At 32.6% G+C, this 24,376-nt stretch overlaps 3 protein-coding genes across 3 annotated transcripts; 1 reads left to right on the top strand and 2 right to left on the bottom strand.

Moving 5' to 3' along the window:
• Positions 1-3,936: 3,936 nt before the first annotated feature.
• LOC122722387 (serine/threonine-protein phosphatase 7 long form homolog) lies at positions 3,937-5,414 on the bottom strand. The gene is made up of 5 exons (XM_043953077.1): positions 5,262-5,414; positions 5,027-5,160; positions 4,861-4,948; positions 4,383-4,781; positions 3,937-4,287 (listed from the first exon to the last, which is right to left on the bottom strand). Exons 1-5 carry the CDS (start codon positions 5,412-5,414, stop codon positions 3,937-3,939), a joined length of 1,125 nt encoding a protein of 374 aa, XP_043809012.1.
• A 1,132-nt stretch (positions 5,415-6,546) lies between these two features.
• Positions 6,547-8,024, top strand: LOC110606151 (serine/threonine-protein phosphatase 7 long form homolog). Its single transcript, XM_021744915.1, has 5 exons — positions 6,547-6,699; positions 6,801-6,934; positions 7,013-7,100; positions 7,180-7,578; positions 7,674-8,024. The coding sequence occupies exons 1-5, from the start codon at positions 6,547-6,549 to the stop codon at positions 8,022-8,024; spliced, it is 1,125 nt and encodes a 374-aa protein (XP_021600607.1).
• A 6,067-nt stretch (positions 8,025-14,091) lies between these two features.
• Positions 14,092-15,590, bottom strand: LOC110606120 (flavonol synthase/flavanone 3-hydroxylase). The gene is made up of 3 exons (XM_021744882.2): positions 15,100-15,590; positions 14,699-15,026; positions 14,092-14,614 (listed from the first exon to the last, which is right to left on the bottom strand). The coding sequence occupies exons 1-3, from the start codon at positions 15,552-15,554 to the stop codon at positions 14,399-14,401; spliced, it is 999 nt and encodes a 332-aa protein (XP_021600574.1). The 5' UTR covers positions 15,555-15,590; the 3' UTR covers positions 14,092-14,398.
• Between the last annotated feature and the right edge of the window lie 8,786 nt (positions 15,591-24,376).

Below are 24,376 nucleotides of genomic sequence, written 5' to 3'. Positions count from 1 at the left end.
AATTAAATTTGTGTAATCAATACAAGTCTTTACCAAGTTAAATTTTAAATTTTTTTTAAATAGAAATTAAAAAAATAAAATTTAAAATCTCTCAAATTTATTTAAATATACGTACGATCGAAATATCCTCTAAATTTAGATATACTTACCGAGCCGGTCGACCTAATTTGGAAGGTTTTTTTTTTTTCAAACAGTAAAGGGAATTAATATGAGCCCTGCCAAGAAGTAATAAGAACTGATTTAAATATACTTGTGTTAGAGGTCTACTAGAACTTTTGCAGGAATAGGGCAATGGTCACTTTCGGTGGAAAGGGTTAGATTTGGTTCTTCGCACACTATAATAACTGACTTTCTCATGGTGGTGGTTGGGATTGGTCACTAAAAATTGTTAGTGATTCTGGCAGTGTTTTAACGATTAATCAAAGCATAGACGTCATCTCTAGAAATGTAAGTTGCGGAGTTAGAGTTCATGTAAACCAAATTAACCAAAAAAGGAACAAAGAGGTGACAAGAGGTTGATGAAACGAAAAGGGATAAGGAACCAAGACTGCGACGCTGGGGTTAATAAGAAATTTTATCATACAACCCTAATTTTTATCGATTAAAAATATAAAAAAAATATTATATAGGTTTATAACTTTTTCATTTTAATGTCTTGATAATCTATAAAAAATAAAGACGATTAATACGTATATACGAAATTCAGAAGGGTTATGTTTTGCTTGCTTGTTTACTTGTTTGTTTATGTATGATTGATGCTATGATTGAGATGCCTGTTTGTTTGTGGAACATTCGGGGACGAATGTTCTTAAGGGGGGAAAAATGTAATACTCGGCTAGATTCCGGCATCGGAATCTCTACCTTCCGGCGGAATCTCCGTTGGAATCAGGAATTCTGAAGATGCCAGAGGCTTCTAGAGGGGTAAAATGTGTTTTTCTAAAATGTTTTTACTGATTTCATGGTTTTAAATGAAAAAGGATTTGAGTTTTGAAAAGAAAAGACCAAGGAGGCAATTGCCAGGTTCGGCCGCCGAAAGTGAAGTTCGGCCGCCGAACATGGAAAGGCTTCGGGAGTGCCTTTGGCCTCCGAAAGTCTTATTTGAACAAACCAGGTTCGGCCGCCGAATCTCAAGTTCGGCTGCCGAACTTGCATGAGTTTAGGGGGCACGTTAGGCCGCCGAAGGAGGTTTAGCTGGCCGCCGAAGGAGGTTTAGCTGGCCGCCTATAAAAGGCTCTCAGACCGAAAATGGGTGAGTTTTCTCCCCATTCTCGTGCTCAGGTGTGTTCATGTCCTCCTTAAGTCGTTTTCATGCTTTTTCTTCAATCCTTCACGTTTTCATGAGTTTTATTCTTGGTTTTGAAGAGTTTTCAAGCTTAGATCGAAGTTTTGGGAGCTTGGAGCTTTTGGAGCTTGGATTCTCCACACCTCCGAGTTAGGGATCACACCACCCTCGATCTTCAAGAGGTAAGTGTAGATCTTTGCTTCCCTAGTGTTTTTATAAAGTTTTATGAAGGTTTTAATGGTAGAGTATGGGTAGATATGCATGTTAGGATTTATGTGGGTTTTATGCCCAATGTATGTTATGTGATGTTTGTGTTGAGGAGTTCATGTTAGTTTATGCTCCTTTATGCTTGTGGGAGTGAGTATGCATGATTGGGAGAGAGTATGTGAGGATTTGGGTTGTTTTAATGGTTTTGGCCTATGTGGGTTATAAGCTATCCATGTATGTTTTTGTTGTTGTTTTTGGAGTTTAATAAAGCTATTAAGCTCCTTTGTGCATGGTTAAGGGTTTGTGCATGTTTTGGTAAGGTTGGGTGTTTGTTTTGGGGTGTTGGAAGGTTTGGGAGGCTGTTGATGCATGAGAAGCTGAGTTCTGCCCTTCTGGGAAGAACTCAGGTTCGGCCGCCGAAGGTGGTTTCGGCCGCCGAACCTGCCTTTGGATGCATGGTTTGGCCGCCTAATCTTGCCCCCGAAAGTTGAGTTTTGGCGTGAAAGCAGACTTTCGGCCGCCGAAGGAAGGATTCGGCCGCCGAAAGTGCCTGACTTTCGTCTCTGGAGTGGGACTTTCGGCCGCCGAAGGTGCCGCCGAAAGTGCCCTGTCCAGCCTTTTCATGGGTGTTTTCTATGCATGTTTTAGTGATGTTTAGAGGGGTTTTTGGGGGTATGATTATGAGTTATTTAGAGTATGTTTGGCACCTCATTCGAGTCCACCTGTGTAGGATCGGACCCGAGGGACCGAGGAGGCCAGTAGTGCTAGCAGTTGCAGAGTCAGTCAGCGTCTGCCAGGAGGTGAGTAGAACTAAACTTAATCTTTTATGTACGAAATCTAATGCCTAAAGCATGTTCATGCATCATGATTACATGTAATAGGATTGATTGCACTAGTTTCACGAATATGGCGCATTGCATTATTTGATGTTGATTCAGGAGGTTTGGACCAAGGCGACTTCAATAGCCCATTTCTGTCATGGAGTCTTGGGTAAGTCCTCTGAGAGCCGGACAAGTACATATAGGAAAGTCACTGTGAGCTCTCTGTGGACTAGGTACCCCGTCATGTATGTGAAAGTCCTGTGTGAGCTCCTTTGGGGGAGCCGGGCACCGACAGAGGGAATTTTGAGGTCATTTCCGATCCTTGAGAGTAAAGGATGCTAGCAAAAATGAACTCTCAAAAACAATCCGTGGGGAATATTTATCTGCATGAGCCCCGAGACGGACCAGATACAGTTATGTGATTTCTTTGTGTTCTGACGCATTTCATGAGAGCATGTAATTAATGAACTGTTTTCTATGTTTCTACTCACTGGGCTTTTTAGCTCACCCCTCTCCTCTAACCCCAGTGTTGCAGGTTTGAGGTTGATCGGGAAGTCTCAGAACAAGGGCTAAGTTTATGTAATAGTTTTAGATTAGCACTTTTAGTGTGGACATGTATTATAAATTGAGATAATGCTTTGTAAGAGAATGTAATGTAAAGTAGAGCAGAGTTATGTTTATGGATTAGTACTGTGCTTGGCCCTAAGACTTGGTTAGTCCCTGTTCAATACATGATGTATGTAATGTTTTAGATGTTGAGTTGTGTTGAACTAATCTTGTGGCATGTGTTGTTTACCACGTTATGTTATGGATGAGGACCCTAGTAGAGGTCTTATGTTTGTGGTTTGTTGGATGTATCCCAGCTTGATGTATGTTATGTTGACCCGGCTAGAGTTTTGAGGGCTCTAGAAAAAAGGGGTTTCTTTATGTTTCCAGTTATGTTGCATACAGGACAAGCTCGGTTTATACATCATATGTTTCAGTTTTTATGTTAAAGTTTTGTTCATGTATGGGATTTGACCAGGTGATAGGAGGTATGTTTGGCTTGCTACGGGTCCCGGCGGCCTTAAGCCGATCTGGATCCTAGCGCCGGTGGCGGTTCGGGCCGTTACAGAGGGGTATCGGTTTTCGGGCTGTTACAACCCGTGCCACAATGTCGTAGTCTCCTCTCATTAGAGCGTCTTGTGTTGTATCGACGCCCGTCAAATGATGGCTCCTGTTAAGCTTCTTCAGAATTTCAACATCATCGTCAGCCATAGATATATTTAAATCAGGAGGTTGAGATCGAGGTCTTGAACTCTCCCCAACAATTGGATCCTGAGTTGGAAAGTCGAAATCCCCTGAATAAGGGGTTGCAGAAAATAACTCAGGAAAATCCGAAGAAAACAAGCTAAGTCGGCTTGAGGGATCATCAAGTGATTGTCGAGGGAATGCTGGAAAAACAGACTCTGATGGAGTATGTGGTTGCGCAGGGGAGAAGAAGTCAAACGACGTGCTAGCTTTCCCTTCCCCTCCAGTCTGATCGTAATTGGGAGGAGTTGGAGTAAATGACTGAAAAGGCATAGAAGAAGGCCCCGGTGTCCATCCTGTATACTGACTCTGAAAATCGTCTTCATAAGTGGGCATTTATGAAGATTGGCCCAATTCTGTGTATGAGCCGTATGGATGGAATGCAACTGGTGATGGTATTTGCATTACACCAGGGTTTGGCATAGGCCGTGGAATCTCCGTCTCCCTTGATGGCCTGGTAGTGTGGCGACGATATCGTGGGGGATTCCTGGAGGAGGAGGGTGCGTCGTCGTGTACATCATTTGGAAGCGGTTGGGAAGGTGGCGCCGGCTGTGGAGGTGGTATTTGGGAAATGCGATCGAACAAACGAAGTGCATGAAACATTGAATTGACCGCATTTCCAATCTTGTCTACTGTTGGGTGACGAACTTGACTCGCCCATAAGCGGCAGTTCTCCAGACCATCCTCCTGTAAAATGTATTTATTAAGATTTCTATCCCCAAAGTTAAGTAATGTAAATATTTATATAATTAATACATAAATCATAGTGAATCGCCCATTACCACAGCGTCGATTGATGCACCCCTTTGAGACACCCACCGACGTGCAATCATTCTGTACCATTCCATGTACTGTGAATGGTAATATAATGGCTGGGTCAGAGTATTGCTGGCGACAATCCGTCGGTGCCTTGATTCCCAGAACGTAATCCAATGTTGGTTCTCGGTCATCCAGTTCGTAGCTAAAGAAGTTAATTTTATTGAATGCATATCAGCTGTTTGACGGGGTGGTTGTGGAATGGGCTGAGAAAATCCAAACTGCCTTAGCACCTTGTCAGGTCGATGCCACTCAACAATATGAAAACAAATAAGTGGAACAACTGATTTCCATATTTGTCTACCCTGTAGACAGTAATCTGACATACCGTCCACCACAACATCAGAGTATGGCTCCCATATAAACTGTGTATATAAGATAATGTTAAAGGTTTAAATTGTATAATTTGAATTGACATGTAATTTAAAGGTATAGAATGATGACCTCTTCGGCTTCCATTCGATCAAGTTGGTACCGAAGTTGCACAAGCACATGCGTTGTAACTTTAGTAATACTTTTAGCATTACTCCACCTATAGAATTTATAGTTTGGAATTAGTAACAAGATGTTGGACTTGATAGTATAGTAGTACACAATTTATAGCACATACCGACTGCCAATCGGTGTATCTGGAAGGGGATTTATCTGGGAGATGGTAGGGGCAATTGTTTTATTCTGTCCCATGCACAAATTTGTAAAATATGCAGTGGCCCGCCAATTTGCTGCACTTGTGGTGACGTTGCCCTGCAAAGCTCTTTATAAAGTCAAGCAAGGCAGGCTGCACCCCAGCTATATTGACCACAGGTGTTGAAATTAGCGAGTAGTGGCAAAAACATTAGATTGACCCTATGAGCAGACTGATCAACAAATAGGGATCCACCTATTAGTCGTAAAAGGAAAGCCCGAGCATGCCTCTGAATAGTAACATCATCAGCGTACTCTGGAATTTGGTCAAAGTTATCTCTCAACCAGGTAAGTGCAACAGTATTTCCTTTCATAACTTCACGATCCGGGACTAACCCAAGCAAATCTTGACATATTAATTGCCAAGGCTATCCCGTAGTCCCAATAACAGCACTACCATCAACAGGCAATCCAGATATCAGTCCCATATCTTGAAGTGTAACAGTACACTTTCCATGGGGTAACATAAAAGTATGTGTTTCTGGTCTCCATCTCTCAACCAAAGCCGTTATGAGGTGGTGATCTAAGTAGAAGAAGCCTAAAATTTATATATTTCTCTCCACATTTTTTTCACTCTATTTTTAGCTAATTTACCTCTTAAAATTTTTGGAACAACATAAATATAAGCCATAACTCAATTAAAACAGAAAAAAAAAGAGAATAAGTGAGAATTAAGAAAAAGCTGAGGGAAAAAAGAAATATGAGAGGTAGAAAATCACTGGTGTTGGAGGGGTATTTATAGGAAAATGTTGGGATGGGTTGGCGCCTCTTTAAGAGACGCCAGGTGAATTTCCGAGGCAGGCTGGCGCTTCTTTAAGAAGCGCCAGACTGACCCTGGCTCTTCTTAAAAGAAGCGTCTCGGAAAGCGTCAGTCCAAGCTTCCCGAGGTGTCAGGGTCAGCCTGACGCTTCTTTTAAGAAGCGCCAGGGTCAGTCTGGCGCTTCTTAAAGAAGCGCCAGCCTGCCTCGGAAATTCACCTGGCGTCTCTTAAAGAGGCGCCAACCCATCCCAACATTTTCCTATAAATACCCCTCCAACACCAGTGATTTTCTACCTCTCATATTTCTTTTTTCCCTCAGCTTTTTCTTAATTCTCACTTATTCTCTTTTTTTTCTGTTTTAATTGAGTTATGGCTTATATTTATGTTGTTCCAAAAATTTTAAGAGGTAAATTAGCTAAAAATAGAGTGAAAAAAATGTGGAGAGAAATATATAAATTTTAGGCTTCTTCTACTTAGATCACCACCTCATAACGGCTTTGGTTGAGAGATGGAGACCAGAAACACATACTTTTATGTTACCCCATGGAAAGTGTACTGTTACACTTCAAGATATGGGACTGATATCTGGATTGCCTGTTGATGGTAGTGCTGTTATTGGGACTACGGGATAGCCTTGGCAATTAATATGTCAAGATTTGCTTGGGTTAGTCCCGGATCGTGAAGTTATGAAAGGAAATACTGTTGCACTTACCTGGTTGAGAGATAACTTTGACCAAATTCCAGAGTACGCTGATGATGTTACTATTCAGAGGCATGCTCGGGCTTTCCTTTTACGACTAATAGGTGGATCCCTATTTGTTGATCAGTCTGCTCATAGGGTCAATCTAATGTTTTTGCCACTACTCGCTAATTTCAACACCTGTGGTCAATATAGCTGGGGTGCAGCCTGCCTTGCTTGACTTTATAAAGAGCTTTGCAGGGCAACGTCACCACAAGTGCAGCAAATTGGCGGGCCACTGCATATTTTACAAATTTGTGCATGGGACAGAATAAAACAATTGCCCCTACCATCTCCCAGATAAATCCCCTTCCAGATACACCGATTGGCAGTCGGTATGTGCTATAAATTGTGTACTACTATACTATCAAGTCCAACATCTTGTTACTAATTCCAAACTATAAATTCTATAGGTGGAGTAATGCTAAAAGTATTACTAAAGTTACAACGCATGTGCTTGTGCAACTTCGGTACCAACTTGATCGAATGGAAGCCGAAGAGGTCATCATTCTATACCTTTAAATTACATGTCAATTCAAATTATACAATTTAAACCTTTAACATTATCTTATATACACAGTTTATATGGGAGCCATACTCTGATGTTGTGGTGGACGGTATGTCAGATTACTGTCTACAGGGTAGACAAATATGGAAATCAGTTGTTCCACTTATTTGTTTTCATATTGTTGAGTGGCATCGACCTGACAAGGTGCTAAGGCAGTTTGGATTTTCTCAGCCCATTCCACAACCACCCCGTCAAACAGCTGATATGCATTCAATAAAATTAACTTCTTTAGCTACGAACTGGATGACCGAGAACCAACATTGGATTACGTTCTGGGAATCAAGGCACCGACGGATTGTCGCCAGCAATACTCTGACCCAGCCATTATATTACCATTCACAGTACATGGAATGGTACAGAATGATTGCACGTCGGTGGGTGTCTCAAAGGGGTGCATCAATCGACGCTGTGGTAATGGGCGATTCACTATGATTTATGTATTAATTATATAAATATTTACATTACTTAACTTTGGGGATAGAAATCTTAATAAATACATTTTACAGGAGGATGGTCTGGAGAACTGCCGCTTATGGGCGAGTCAAGTTCGTCACCCAACAGTAGACAAGATTGGAAATGCGGTCAATTCAATGTTTCATGCACTTCGTTTGTTCGATCGCATTTCCCAAATACCACCTCCACAGCCGGCGCCACCTTCCCAACCGCTTCCAAATGATGTACACGACGACGCACCCTCCTCCTCCAGGAATCCCCCACGATATCGTCGCCACACTACCAGGCCATCAAGGGAGACGGAGATTCCACGGCCTATGCCAAACCCTGGTGTAATGCAAATACCATCACCAGTTGCATTCCATCCATACGGCTCATACACAGAATTGGGCCAATCTTCATAAATGCCCACTTATGGAGACGATTTTCAGAGTCAGTATACAGGATGGACACCGGGGCCTTCTTCTATGCCTTTTCAGTCATTTACTCCAACTCCTCCCAATTACGATCAGACTGGAGGGGAAGGGAAAGCTAGCACGTCGTTTGACTTCTTCTCCCCTGCGCAACCACATACTCCATCAGAGTCTGTTTTTCCAGCATTCCCTCGACAATCACTTGATGATCCCTCAAGCCGACTTAGCTTGTTTTCTTCGGATTTTCCTGAGTTATTTTCTGCAACCCCTTATTCAGGGGATTTCGGCTTTCCAACTCAGGATCCAATTGTTGGGGAGAGTTCAAGACCTCGATCTCAACCTCCTGATTTAAATATATCTATGGCTGACGATGATGTTGAAATTCTGAAGAAGCTTAACAGGAGCCATCATTTGACGGGCGTCGATACAACACAAGACGCTCTAATGAGAGGAGACTACGACATTGTGGCACGGGTTGTAACAGCCCGAAAACCGATACCCCTCTGTAACGGCCCGAACCGCCACCGGCGCTAGGATCCAGATCGGCTTAAGGCCGCCGGGACCCGTAGCAAGCCAAACATACCTCCTATCACCTGGTCAAATCCCATACATGAACAAAACTTTAACATAAAAATTGAAACATATGATGTATAAACCGAGCTTGTCCTGTATGCAACATAACTGGAAACATAAAGAAACCCCTTTTTTCTAGAGCCCTCAAAACTCTAGCCGGGTCAACATAACATACATCAAGCTGGGATACATCCAACAAACCACAAACATAAGACCTCTACTAGGGTCCTCATCCATAACATAACGTGGTAAACAACACATGCCACAAGATTAGTTCAACACAACTCAACATCTAAAACATTACATACATCATGTATTGAACAGGGACTAACCAAGTCTTAGGGCCAAGCACAGTACTAATCCATAAACATAACTCTGCTCTACTTTACATTACATTCTCTTACAAAGCATTATCTCAATTTATAATACATGTCCACACTAAAAGTGCTAATCTAAAACTATTACATAAACTTAGCCCTTGTTCTGAGACTTCCCGATCAACCTCAAACCTACAACACTGGGGTTAGAGGAGAGGGGTGAGCTAAAAAGCCCAGTGAGTAGAAACATAGAAAACAGTTCATTAATTACATGCTCTCATGAAATGCGTCAGAACACAAAGAAATCACATAACTGTATCTGGTCCGTCTCGGGGCTCATGCAGATAAATATTCCCCACGGATTGTTTTTGAGAGTTCATTTTTGCTAGCATCCTTTACTCTCAAGGATCGGAAATGACCTCAAAATTCCCTCTGTCGGTGCCCGGCTCCCCCAAAGGAGCTCACACAGGACTTTCACATACATGACGGGGTACCTAGTCCACAGAGAGCTCACAGTGACTTTCCTATATGTACTTGTCCGGCTCTCAGAGGACTTACCCAAGACTCCATGACAGAAATGGGCTATTGAAGTCGCCTTGGTCCAAACCTCCTGAATCAACATCAAATAATGCAATGCGTCATATTCGTGAAACTAGTGCAATCAATCCTATTACATGTAATCATGATGCATGAACATGCTTTAGGCATTAGATTTCGTACATAAAAGATTAAGTTTAGTTCTACTCACCTCCTGGCAGACGCTGACTGACTCTGCAACTGCTAGCACTACTGGCCTCCTCGGTCCCTCGGGTCCGATCCTACACAGGTGGACTCGAATGAGGTGCCAAACATACTCTAAACAACTCATAATCATACCCCCAAAAACCCCTTTAAACATCACTAAAACATGCATAGAAAACACCCATGAAAAGGCTGGACAGGGCACTTTCGGCGGCACCTTCGGCGGCCGAACCCTTCCTCCAGAGACGAAACTCGGGCACTTTCGGCGGCACCTTCGGCGGCCGAAAGTCCCACTCCAGAGACGAAAGTCAGGCACTTTCGGCGGCCGAATCCTTCCTTCGGCGGCTGAAAGTCTGCTTTCACGCCAAAACTCAACTTTCGGGGGCAAGATTAGGCGGCCAAACCATGCATCCAAAGGCAGGTTCGGCGGCCGAAACCACCTTCGGCGGCCGAATCTGAGTTCTTCCCAGAAGGGCAGAACTCAGCTTCTCATGCATCAACAGCCTCCCAAACCTTCCAACACCCCAAAACAAACACCCAACCTTACCAAAACATGCACAAGCCCTTAACCATGCACAAAGGAGCTTAATAGCTTTATTAAACTCCAAAAACAACAACAAAAACATACATGGATAGCTTATAACCCACATAGGCCAAAACCATCAAAACAACCCAAATCCTCACATACTCTCTCCCAATCATGCATACTCACTCCCACAAGCATAAAGGAGCATAAACTAACATAAACTCCTCAACACAAACATCACATAACATACATTGGGCATAAAACCCACATAAATCCTAACATGCATATCTACCCATACTCTACCATTAAAACCTTCATAAAACTTTATAAAAACACTAGGGAAGCAAAGATCTACACTTACCTCTTGAAGATCGAGGGTGGTGTGATCCCTAACTCGGAGGTGTGGAGAATCCAAGCTCCAAAAGCTCCAAGCTCCCAAAACTTCGATCTAAGCTTGAAAACTCTTCAAAACCAAGAATAAAACTCATGAAAACGTGAAGGATTGAAGAAAAAGCATGAAAACGACTTAAGGAGGACATGAACACACCTGAGCACGAGAATGGGGAGAAAACTCACCCATTTTCGGTCTGAGAGCCTTTTATAGGCGGCCAGCTAAACCTCCTTCGGCGGCCAGCTAAACCTCCTTCGGCGGCCTAACGTGCCCCCTAAACTCATGCAAGTTCGGCAGCCGAACTTGAGATTCGGCGGCCGAACCTGGTTTGTTCAAATAAGACTTTCGGAGGCCAAAGGCACTCCCGAAGCCTTTCCATGTTCGGCGGCCGAACTTCACTTTCGGCGGCCGAACCTGGCAATTGCCTCCTTGGTCTTTTCTTTTCAAAACTCAAATCCTTTTTCATTTAAAACCATGAAATCAGTAAAAACATTTTAGAAAAACACATTTTACCCCTCTAGAAGCCTCTGGCATCTTCAGAATTCCTGATTCCAACGGAGATTCCGCCGGAAGGTAGAGATTCCGATGCCGGAATCTAGCCGAGTATTACATTTTTCCCCCCTTAAGAACATTCGTCCCCGAATGTTCCACAAACAAACAGGCATCTCAATCATAGCATCAATCATACATAAACAAACAAGTAAACAAGCAAGCAAAACATAACCCTTCTGAATTTCGTATATACATGTTAATCGTCTTTATTTTTTATAGATTATGAAGACATTAAAATGAAAAAGTTATAAACCTATATAATATTTTTTTATATTTTTAATCGATAAAAATTACAGTTGTATGATAAAATTTCTTATTAACCCCAGCGTCGCAGTCTTGGTTCCTTATCCCTTTTCGTTTCATCAACCTCTTGTCACCTCTTTGTTCCTTTTTTGGTTAATTTGGTTTACATGAACTCTAACTCCGCAACTTACATTTCTAGAGATGACGTCTATGCTTTGATTAATCGTTAAAACACTGCCAGAATCACTAACAATTTTTAGTGACCAATCCCAACCACCACCATGAGAAAGTCAGTTATTATAGTGTGCGAAGAACCAAATCTAACCCTTTCCACCGAAAGTGACCATTGCCCTATTCCTGCAAAAGTTCTAGTATACCTCTAACACAAGTATATTTAAATCAGTTCTTATTACTTCTTGGCAGGGCTCATATTAATTCCTTTTACTGTTGAAAAAATAAAACTTTTCAGATCAGGTCGATCTGGCTTGATAAGTATATCTAAATTTAGAGTATATTTCGGTGTTAAATATATTTAAATAAATTTGAGAGATTTTAAATTTTATTTTTTTAATTTTTATTTTAAAAATAAAAAATTTAAAATTTAACTTGATTGATTACACAAATTTAATTTTTATGCTTATTTAATAAATCCGAGAAATTTATAGATATTCAATTTATTAAATATCAATAGTTTATTTATTTAATAAATTTATGAACTGATTTATAAATATATTTATTTAATTAAAATTATTAAATTTTAATCTTTATTATTTTTAATCTAAAACTAATTAAAATTGCAACTCAATTGAGTTGCTGGTCAAATATTTAAGACATAATTCATAAAAACTCTGCTTGTTTTTTATTTTTTTAGATTTAAATTTAAATTTATTGGCAATTGGAAAAAACTTTAAACTCTTACTTTAAATGTATAATTTTAAAAGTATTCAAAATAAATAAACTATTTTTTTAAAATTTTTTGTATTTAATAAAATTAATAATATAAAAATTTAATTTTTCTTAAATTCTTATAACAATTAATTTTAAATTAAAAATAAATATTATAAAAATTATTAGAATTTTATAAAAAATAATTTCACATAAAACTATTTACATTAGAATTACTTAATTAACTTTCGAAAATTCTTTTTATTTTTTTATTTTTATTTTTTTATTTTTATTTAATAATTACCATTTACAAAAAATTATTTTAATTTAATATTGATTATTAATACATAATACATTTATAATTAATACTAATAAATTTATTATATTATTTTGTTAATTTTAAAAATAATAATTTTTATGTTTTTAATAATAAAAGATTATGTAAAATTTATAAGAATAAATATTTAATTTAAAAAATAATAAGAATAATGAATAAATTAAATTTATTAATAATTTATAAGTTGGAATTCAATTAAAAAATGATAAATTAAATTTTAGCTTTTGATTTGATATAAATATTATATTATTTTTTAATATAATTGACACGTATTAGAAATAAAGTCGAAATTTTTTTAAAAAATAAAAATCAGGATTTAAAGAGTAAAATTTAAGATTTTTCAGAATTATTCAAATGCATTTATTATTAGACTAAATATGAAAGTATAGAATTAAAATATTTTAATATTTGATATAACTTAAATATTAATAAATTATATTTCATTTATTAAGAATATAATATTATTTTAGAAGCTGTTGGTGAACAACAAATTAATATAAAGGGTTAAATTTTTTTTAGAATTTAAATATTTTAAGGATAAATTTATTATTCTGCCATAACTGAGGCAAGACTTTTATAAATTGTTCTATTGTTTGAAAATGAAAGGAAAGAATAAGGTCCATACACACTACTAGCTTGAATATGACAGGGAAGTATGGGCACAAAACGACGGTTATTGGTCCAAAAATACAAAATAAAAAGAGAATAAGGGAGAATATCAAAAAAGAGAGATCAAACTTACTAAAATTTACTTAAATTTAGACTAATTTTCAGATTTCAGACATCAAACCTCATGAGCTATGATAATATTATCCTATACAATTCTTTGTTTAATAAAAGATATGTTCATGAGATATAAAAAAAAAACATGCTTGAAGGTTTAAGCCTATTCACAATTGATTTAGAAATCACATTATAAACAGGCTTATCAGACTAATTTCTTTAATGTGACAATGGCATATACACTTGTATTAACAAAAGACATATAGATCCTATTAACTCCTTTTGATGAAAAAAGGAATAAAAAAAATCTCTGACTATATTACATTATTTTCAACTAAGTCCCAATGCTTTTGAAAGAAAATCTTTGAAAATCCATTAGGTCCGGAAGCTTTCTAACCTCATTGTTTTATTAATTTATTCATTTATGAGAAGAGCCAATAACATATCATTTTTGATAATTTAGCGTGTATATAAATTCGATTTAAATAAATATTTTTTTAAATTAAATAGATATTTATGTACCACTCAAGATTAAGAGTTTAATTTATGCGACACGATAACTAAATTACCAAAGCATACATAACAAAACTTACGAAAATAGAGATAAATCCAAAATAAATGAGGATGGGATCAACAAGTGATAGAGTCCCAAACAATTACAGCACTCGAAGTTCAATTTATCCACTTTTTTATCTGAGCTTGCTAGGCAATCCACTGTGATATGCATGAAACATAGAGGGTGTAATTAGAAAAAGAAAATATAATACATGTGATTTTAACCATATATATATATATATATTGAATAATAGCATAGTACAAAGTACATTCACTACTGGATAATTCATTTAAATCGAAGTACAGACAAAGCTTAAAATTCCAAGGAAGCAGGAAACTAAAGAAATTTAGTACAGACGACATAGAACATAACCATAAGATATGTGGGTGGGGATGATTGATTCTACTATAAATATTGATCATGTGTGTTCGAGTTCCATCATAATCCATGGTTAATATTAATTTTCCATAGAAAGCACATTGAGAATACAGTTACATTTGTAAGTTTATATAATATTGCAATTACTGTGGAAGCTTATTGAATTTCCTGTAACGGTACTCCGCAAACGTTTTGGTTGAAAATTTGGCAGGATTCTTCTCATCATCCACGAGCTCTGGAAGAGGTCCGATCAATGCCTGATGTGGAGGTGCAATGAACACTGCCCATGACATTCGCATTCTTTCTTTGTTCACCAGACTTCTGTGAAGAACACTCTCATATTTTCCATTGCTAAGCACCTGAAACTTAAATTATTTCATATTCAGACGCCGAAAACTATTAGCTAATGACTCAGAAAATCACAAACAGATTCACTTTAGAACCTGAAGCTGATCTCCTAAGTGAACGAAGAGCGCATCAGGAAGGTATTGAACAGAAACCCAGTTGCCATTTTTCCACACCTCAAGACCTGGAACATCGTTTGGAACAAGAATGGTGAGAGCGGACATGTCTGTGTGAGGTTCAACTCCCAACGCCAGTTGAGGCTGTGGGCATGGTGGGTACATGTTGATTTTCATTTCCAGCTCTATTTCTTCACTACCCAGATGGGATTTCAGTACTTTTTCTTCCAAGCCTAGCCCTTCTGACAGCAATTTTAGTAGCTCATCTGTAAGTCTCAGGATTTCCTCCTTGTACTTTTCACAGACTTCCCTGTACAGAACACAAAACTGAAACATTGAACTTGAAAACTCGAGATGGGTTAACAGAGAAACGGCAGATTTACCTATAAGAAGGAGGATTTCTGGGCCAGATCTCGTAATTTACTCTAGAAGGAGGAGACATTACATGAAAAAAATAATCAATCCACTCAAGCTTTTCATCATGAGATTTGGTCATCTTTGTCCCATAGCCTTCAAATTTTCCATTAGCAGGATCATTGGCATAGGCCTCCTTATCCTTCTGTGGCAGAGCAAAGAACTCCTGGCTTACCTCTTGTAACCGTTGGATTAAAGATGATGGCATGCCATGATCTGTGATGAGGAAGAAACCCCATTCAGTACTTGCCCTAAAGACCTCATCAACGAGAGCATCATGTGGCTGAGACAATGAAATCACAGGAACAGTGACCCCTTCAATGGCTTTGGTGTTTTGCGGCTGTTCGTGGGCGGGGCGGACAAATTGGGGAGGTAGCTCCTCAAGCCCCCCATGGGATAGAATTTGCACTCTCTCTATCTCCATTGCTATGCAGATATGGTGAATAAGCTATAATGCCTTGAGGAACAAATTGCATATTTATAATAAGAGTTAAAAGGGCAAAAAAACAAGCGTGTAATTACTCTACTGACGTGTTATTTGTATCGCTGACAAGCCAACCAAATTGCCACGTGACTGTCATGTAACCCTCCAACCTCCACAATATTCAGAATTAATTATAAAACAAATTTATACCTTATTTTTATTACAATTTTATTTTATTTTTTTTTATTTTTTATCAATTAAATTTTTTTTTAATGTTTAACTAAATATATTTGGAAATTTATAAAATTATCAAATTACTTTTTTTCATTTTTAAATATATTTAAAAATTATTATTTATATTATCATTTAATTTTTTTAATTTTATCAATAATTTTATAATAATAATAATTTATCTTGATTTTATTTTAACTAAAATCATTATCAACTACATTTTTTAATCAATTTAATATGATTACTATTTAGCATTATTTAAAAAATTATTATTAAAAAAATAATTTTATTAAATATTATTAAAAAATAATTTAAAATCATATTTAACATAATTCAATTTGAAAATATTAAAAATAATAAAATAATTTTTTAAGATGCATTTTTTAAATTATTTTTTTAGTTCTCAATTATAATACTAATCTATCACTTTTTTCTAAATTATATTAATATTTAGAGTGAATTTCAAAAAATATATATATAAATTAAATATTTGATTCTACAGTCTGATTTGATTAAACGGTTAAAAAAATAATTTATTTAAAATTATAAATTCAATTTTCATTTCTCTATCTTTTAAAAAAATTATTAATAAAATAAGTAATTACTAAAAAAACTCTACACTTTAGTTTTGTTGTAATTTTATTCTAAAATTTTAAATTATTATCAATTTTATTCTGAAATTTACTGATGTGGCTGATGTAGTATTAGCGTTACGTGACAATTATGTTAGTTTTTAACAGTATAAATAATAGCAGAATACAATTAAAACAATTTTAAAGGATCAAATTTTAATTAATAAAAAAATATAGAATATAATTATAATAAAATCAAAAGTAAATTTATTTTTTTTTGCTGTTAACTGTTAGAATAATAAATTTAGCATGTAGTTAATAAAATGAGTTTAATAATTAATGATACATTTTATGCAGTAATAATTACTTTAAAAAATATTTTATAATGTTAAAGAATATGTTTAACTATTAACTTATTAATAATATAAGGTGTATTGGTAAAATAATCATAATTTTATGAATTTTTATATTTATAAATCTCAATTTTTAAATTTATTATAATTATAATAATTTTTAAATTAATCTTGATTTAAATTAGCTCTGCTTATTATTTTTACTATACTCTGATTAATTTAAATTAAATTTTAATTAAAGTCTTAAACTCTTAATTATCTAAAATTCTCAATTAATATTATTATTTAAAAAAGAGAGAATTAAGTATTTCAATTTTATAATTTAAAATTTTTATATAATTAAAGATTTAGAATTTTAATTAGTTTAATTCTAGTTAATGAAGTTATTTATATATTAAAAATAATCAATATGTAGATGTGGTGTAAGTTAACTTAAATTTTATTAAAATTAATTTAAAAATTTGCTATAATTATAATAAATTTAAAAGTTAAAAGTTAAAAAGATGGTTTGATTTAAAATTAAAAATTTGTATTGTAAATATGAAAAACTTTCAATAAAATAATATTACACTAAAATGAAAAATAGCTTTCAATTCTTAAAAAGGTTAAAGAAAAATATCAACAAAATAAATAAAATTTTAGCACTTATAAAGAATTAAAATTTTTTTTTAGAGTTACTCTAAGTAAGATTTGATCACGATTTATATTTAAAAATAATATTTATTCTTAAATATATATATATAATATTTATATCAGTTGAATTTGAGATTTTTCAGTTGTTAATTTATTTTTTATTTTTATGTACTTTGTTCATTTTTATCATTGATCACATTTTATCAATTAATCTAACAGTGGCTATTGAAAACGTAAACAAAATTATTATAAAATATCCATAAATTTGAATTTTACATATTAATAATTAATTAAATATATATTTAATTTTATAAAAATTAAATTTAAATAATGACGTAGTGGAAATAAAATTATAACGCAATAGTCGAAATTTAAAAAAATAAAATTAGTTGACGGTTCATTTAGATGTTTAAATCAATATATTGGATAACAGAGTCAATATAATGCATGATTTAAAATTTTAATATAAAAAAATTATATATTTTTATTTTTGTGATATTATTTTTTTATATTATCAAAATTAAAAATAAATATAATATTTTTTTAAATAAAAATATTAAGGTCTGCTTGAGATATCATCGGTTAATAAATATAAATTCTATAATTACAGGGGTTTATATAGATATATTAGACTATCTTTAACAACGAAAATTTCATATTAAATCTAGTTTTATGAGAGAAGGGCGGTCTTTCAGTGATAACTCATGAATTCGTGTCCGAATCTTTTATTTTCGAATGGACCAACTTTTGTACATAATTAGCCCTAGTCACGTGATTATGCGTTGTCGTAACAGTTGTCGGTTATTTTATTATGCATACGACAATTGTCGGTTATTTTTGGTGGATGATTTTTGGCTGATGTTGTTTAACATAAAAGAAAATGTTTTTATAATAAATTTATATATCTATATATTATATTTCAAATAAATAAAATTAAAATATTTATAAAAGTTATTAAAATTTTTAATATAAAGTACCATAAAATATATTTTAGATAAATTGCTAGTAGAAATTAATATATAAAATTAAATGAATTCAACTATTATTTGTAAGAATTAATTTTATAATATATTTAAACAATTAAAATGAATTTAAATATTAAAATATCAATTAATTTGAATTAATTTGTATGAATATTTTATTTGTTATGATTTATATTTATTTGAACTACAGAGTTATGCTAAACGTTAAAAATATTGAAAAATTATTAAATTTTGTAGTTTGTAATATCGGTACCAGCCGCTGTTTGATTTAATTATTAAATATAAGTGATAATTTTTTGTGTAATTAATTTTAACTCCTATATATTAATTATTTGATAAATTATACCAAATATTTTTTAAAAAATATATTTAAATATTATTATTATTATGTATGATATAATATACTGAGCTTTTATTAGCATCACGTGATAAGAATTTAATAATTTAATACGCAGTGGCAAAAATAACGCCAATAGAAAAAGAAATCAAAATACCATAATACTCCTTATTTCACTAAAATTCATCCTCTCTTTAATAAGTGGAGCATTTATAAAAAGTTACTGTTCAGAATATATAATTTTAGTGAATTTTATTATACTTAAAATCAAGTGATTTCTTATTTACTAATCGTTATCAATAAAAATTTAATAATTAATTTTATTTAATTATAATATAAAAATAAACCTACATAGAAATTAAAATATATATTTTATCTATTCATTTTAAATTTAAAGTAATTTATTAGATTCACCCATTTCGTAAGTTACTTACTTAACAGTTAGCTGTTCATAAACATTACCCATTTTGTTATTTATCTTTTATAAATTAATTAATTACAATTTTATTTTATTTCTAATTCATTAATATTGATAAAATAACTGAAGTTGGTTATATTTAATGATAATATTATTAGAAGCTACGGCCATAATTATGTAAATGATGTTACAGTGGTATATTCAATAAGAGAAAAAGAAATTCATATTAAAAAAATTAATGGTTTAACCTTTTAATTATTGACTACCGAGACCAATGAACCAAATATAATCTCTCAATTAATAAATGAAAAACCACTTAAAAACAAAAATTCAATTGAATAATCCATGATTTTCCTTTTTAGCATAATTTTTTATTTAAAAATATTTTAATTATTCTATTTTAAATATAAATTAATATAATTAACAATTTCCATAAAAATTAAGCATATAATTAACAATTTCCATAAGCTTTTGTTGATACAATTTTATAATATATACATGGAATATTTACAAAATTAATTTATTTAATATACATTTCAATTCATTTTTATTTATATTTACTTACAGTCAAAATTATCTATAATATTATAAAACTCAAATAATTTTCCGTTGCTATTAGGTTTTAAATTTATTAATTATTTATTATAACAGTAATTTATTGAAATTAAATAAATATTAATATTTAAGAATTTCAATTAAACTAATAATAATAATAATAATGTCAAAGGTAAAAGTATTTTAAATTTAAAAAAAAATTAATATTATTCGAATGATAAATTATAATTTAACATGAACTCATTTAAAATAACTACTTAATTAATCAACACTATATATGATGTATTATAGTATGCAAATATTATTAAAAATCAACAATTTTAAAATTTATTATTGAAATTCAATACTTTTAAATAAAATAAAAATATAGAATTATTAATTTTGAATTTTTATTACATTGGGATAAAGTATATTTCTATTAAAATCTATATTATAATTGGCGATGATAACTTTTTAAAAATATATGTTAATAGTAATTTTATTAAATAATAAACATTATATAATAAAATAAAATTTATGTATTATACTGATATTCTGATTCAGAGAATATAATTTTTTCAGTGTGTATAAGTTTGTCTTTAGAAAAAGGTGTGCCTCCTTTTTTATGCCCTTTTCCTCTATCCGCCAGTAACGTATAACGGTCTTTCTATTATAAAGTCACATTTCCTGTCGCATTGGTCTGTACGTACGGATAACACAGAGACCCTCTCCATGTCAGGCGGCCATTTAATTCTCCCCGATGCCCAAATGAGTAGGGTTGCAAAGTGACTGGACCTGCTATATTTTCTCTTATCAAATCACATAGCCAAATTTCCGCTTTCTGGATTTGGGCTTTTTGGCTACCCGACCTGTTACTTTTACTGAAATCCGGGCGGAAGCAGTTAGACAGGCTTGCCAAGGAGCGCTCCGGACTAGAGACCTGTTCTGTCCCTATGAGTCTCGACTCGGCTCAGAGAGGATGCAAAGCCTAACGGTTATCGTATACTATCATATTTATACGATTTAATTTATAATTATAAAATTAACCAAAGTAATATATTTTCTTAATTTTATTTCATTAAAACGTTTGTAACTAACTTTAATTAGATATAAATGATGTACATCCATGATAATTTAATATTATAATAATAGAAAATTAAATTCAATCAGTTATTTAAAATAATAAAAAAATTAATAATATATATAAATAAATAGTATATACAATAAGTGCAAATGCACGTTAAAAAATTAATTTTAATTTAAAAAATTAAAATTGATAGCAGTTTTTTTTTAAATAAAATTTAAAACTTTTTAAATTTATTTAAATATACATTTCATAAAATTAAATGTGTACGTATAAATTGATTTTTCTAATAATATATTTTTATTTTGAAGAAATTGCCTTTTAATTCACCGGGCAACAGAGGATACGGTTCCTAAATTCACAGTCTCTCTCATTTTGAATCCTCTTCCTTCTATCTTTTTATTGATTATTTCAAAATATAGCCAAACCAAATGACCAACAATTGTGTGAAGTGTTACCTTTCATGTCTACTTGGTTACAGATATCTTTTTCTAATAAAAAAACAAACTCACTTTTTGTCCACGTATTTTGGCTCTCGTGTGTGGGAGTTAGTTGTTAAACTCGTGCCAACTAACGGTTTGTTGTAATTCGTGGCCATCAAGTTTGGAAAAGATTGTTAGGTGCGCGGTGGTGTGGAATACCAATCTAATAATATTTTAATAATATTAAATTTAATTTTTACGTAAGTATATTTTTTAATAATATTATTAATTTAGTGAGTAATTTTTATTTTTTAATTATATATTTTAATATTATTGATTTGACGTATCATCTCAATACAATAAATACTAAATAATATCTCTAAATTTAGTGGCTGCAATTAACTCCGACCCTTTATATTCATGCTTTTGTATATTGATGGCTTCTTGGATATTATCCGTATGTGGTCCTTCGTATTAAGGCTCTTGGATATTATCAGTGTGTGGTCAAGCGTATGATAAGAGAACGGTAGCTCGTATTTGAGGCAAAACGACAATGATGTGTATGAAATTTAGGTTTGCATGTGATAAAATTATAAAATTATTTAAATTAAAAAATACGCTTTTACAAAATATATCAAAATACAATTTCACACATCTTTAAAAAAAATAGAGAAGTTAAGGGCTCGTACTATTATTATTATTATTATTTAGTGAAGTATGGTTTTTTTTTTTAGCTCCAATAGAAGATACATTAATTTTGATAATCTTTGTACAAAATATGATTTAAATTCTGAGCGGAGGATAATCGATTAGAATGAAGAATGTCTTTAAAATATAATTAAAATATAATTTTGCTATACAATTAATCGCTAAATTTCTGACATGAGAGAAATTAACAGAAATCAAATAGTTAAAAGGCCGTTGAATGGCAAAGAGAGAAGTTTTGATATTCTACGGCAACTCCATAGATGATTCTCTAATATAAAAAATCAACATTTTTTAGTCTTGCTTTCATTATGATAGAATGAAAACCCCACTTCTTAGCCAACTTTAAATCTTGTAGCATTGCTAGCGCTTCATCTGCCAACGGAGACATGCACAAAATTTTGAAAACTTGACCATCCAAAATTTCACTCCTATGATTTTTGATAACTAGGGCTACTATTGATTCTGAATTTGAATTATACCAAGCAATGTCAGTATTTATTTAAGGAGTCAATTTTTGCACCCGATCAAAATAGTTCATTATCTTATTATTTAAATTTGCATTTAAATGCATCAAACTAATCTCCTCCGGGCTTTTATTAATTCTATAGATAGTTGAGTTAATATTGCGAGAAGGAAATGATTATTATGGATGCGTAACGATGGGGATGGGTATGCTAGGTAATTATGTCATCTGTCCCTCAATTATAATGGTAGTTTTATATTTGTTTATCAACTTCATTTTGTTATCAAAATATCTGTAAAAGTCCTTTTACTTGGTATAGTAGATTCTTGGGTTAAAAATAATGAAATTATTTTTTTTCTTTTTTTATTTTTCTCATATTTTTTATAATTAAACTAATAAAATTATATATTTATATAATAGGGAGATTTATAATTTAGTTCATGAGTATTACCATTATTAACAAGTCAATCTCTGTATTTTTAGAAACCTATTAAAACATTCTTATTTTTTAAATCCGTCAACAAAATAGTCATTCCGTCTATTTTTGCCGTTAAAAATATAATAAAAGACTAAATTACCCCATTATTTTCCTCCTCCTCCTCTTCCTCCTCCTCCTTCTTTTTCTTTTTCATCAATTCTTCCTCCTTCTTCTGCTTCTTTTTCTCCTTCTGCTTATTCTTCTTCTTCTTCTTTTTCTTCTTCTTCTTCTTCTTCTCCTTCTTCTTCTTCTTCTTCTTTTGCTTCTTTTTCCTCTTTTTCTTCTTTCTCTTCTTCTTCTTCTCCTTCTTCTTATTCTTCTTCTTTTTCTTCTTTTTTCTTCTTTTTCTTCTTTCTCTTCTTCTTCTTCTCCTTCTTCTTCTTTTTCTTATTTTTTTTCTTCTTTTTCTTCTCTCTTCTTCTTCTTCTTCTTCTCCTTCTTCTTCTTCTTCTTCTTCTTTTTCGGAAGAGGAGGAGGAGGAGAAAATAAAAGATAGGGACTATTTCATTGACAAAAAGAAACGATAAGGACGTTTTAATAGATGTGAGAAAAGATAGAGACTATTTTATTGATAAACAGAAACGATAAAAACGTTTTAATAAATTTTTGAAAATATAGGGAGGGACGATTTATTTGACTGAAAGAAACGATGAGGAAAGACTATTTCGTTATGAAAATAAACGATAAAGACATTTTAATAGATATGAGAAAAGATAGAGACTATTTTATTGACGAAAAAAAGCAATAAGAACGTTTTAATATATATGAAAAAAGATAAAAACATTTTAATATATTTTTAAAAATATAAGTACTAACTTGTTAATAATAACAATATCCAAAAACTAAATAAAAGATTTTATTTGAGGGTAAAATTAGATTTAAAAATTTTTTTCTTTCATTCTTTATCTAATTTTAACGGAAAAGAGGACGGAAGGACGATTTCGTTGATGAAAATAAAATATAAAAACGTTTTAATAAATTTTTAAAAATATAAATACTGACTTGTTAATAATGATAATATCAAGAGACTAAATTATAAATCTTCCTATATAATGTCAGAATATTTTATGATTTTTGCCTCGCACATTGGGTTATTGAGGGACGCGCCTCATTCGTACATAAACAATTACGATAAATAGTAAGCTATTTAATGATGAGCCGACTTACAAAATACAAAATCATAAACAATTAATTTCTATCCATCGTTTGGATAAAAGTAAAATAAGGAGAGTAAAATAAGGAGAGAAAAATAAATTGAAAAAGTAAATTATGAATTTTATGAATAATTTTCTCTTGAAGAGAAAGTGAATAGTAAATAATTAAAATCATATTTTTATTTTTATAATAATTTATTTTAATTATTAAAATAAAGGATAAAATAGGTATTTTACTATTTAAAAAAATTAATATTTTACCTTTATTATTATTGTTTTTTAGAATGAAAAATATATTTTTATTTATTTATTTTTCCGCCTTAATTTTTCCTCTTTATTTTCTTTCCTCCTGAGAAACTTCCCAAACATAGTGTAAGGAGAAAGGCCAGGCTCGAAGTGGCATATTAATTGGGCTGTGTCCATTACAGCATACGGAAATAACGGATTCTACA

This window comes from Manihot esculenta, chromosome 18 (assembly GCF_001659605.2).
Source record: "Manihot esculenta cultivar AM560-2 chromosome 18, M.esculenta_v8, whole genome shotgun sequence".
Lineage (NCBI taxonomy): Eukaryota > Viridiplantae > Streptophyta > Magnoliopsida > Malpighiales > Euphorbiaceae > Manihot > Manihot esculenta.
The sequence above is the reverse complement of the archived record's forward strand: the minus strand, read 5'-3'. Positions and strand labels throughout refer to the sequence as shown.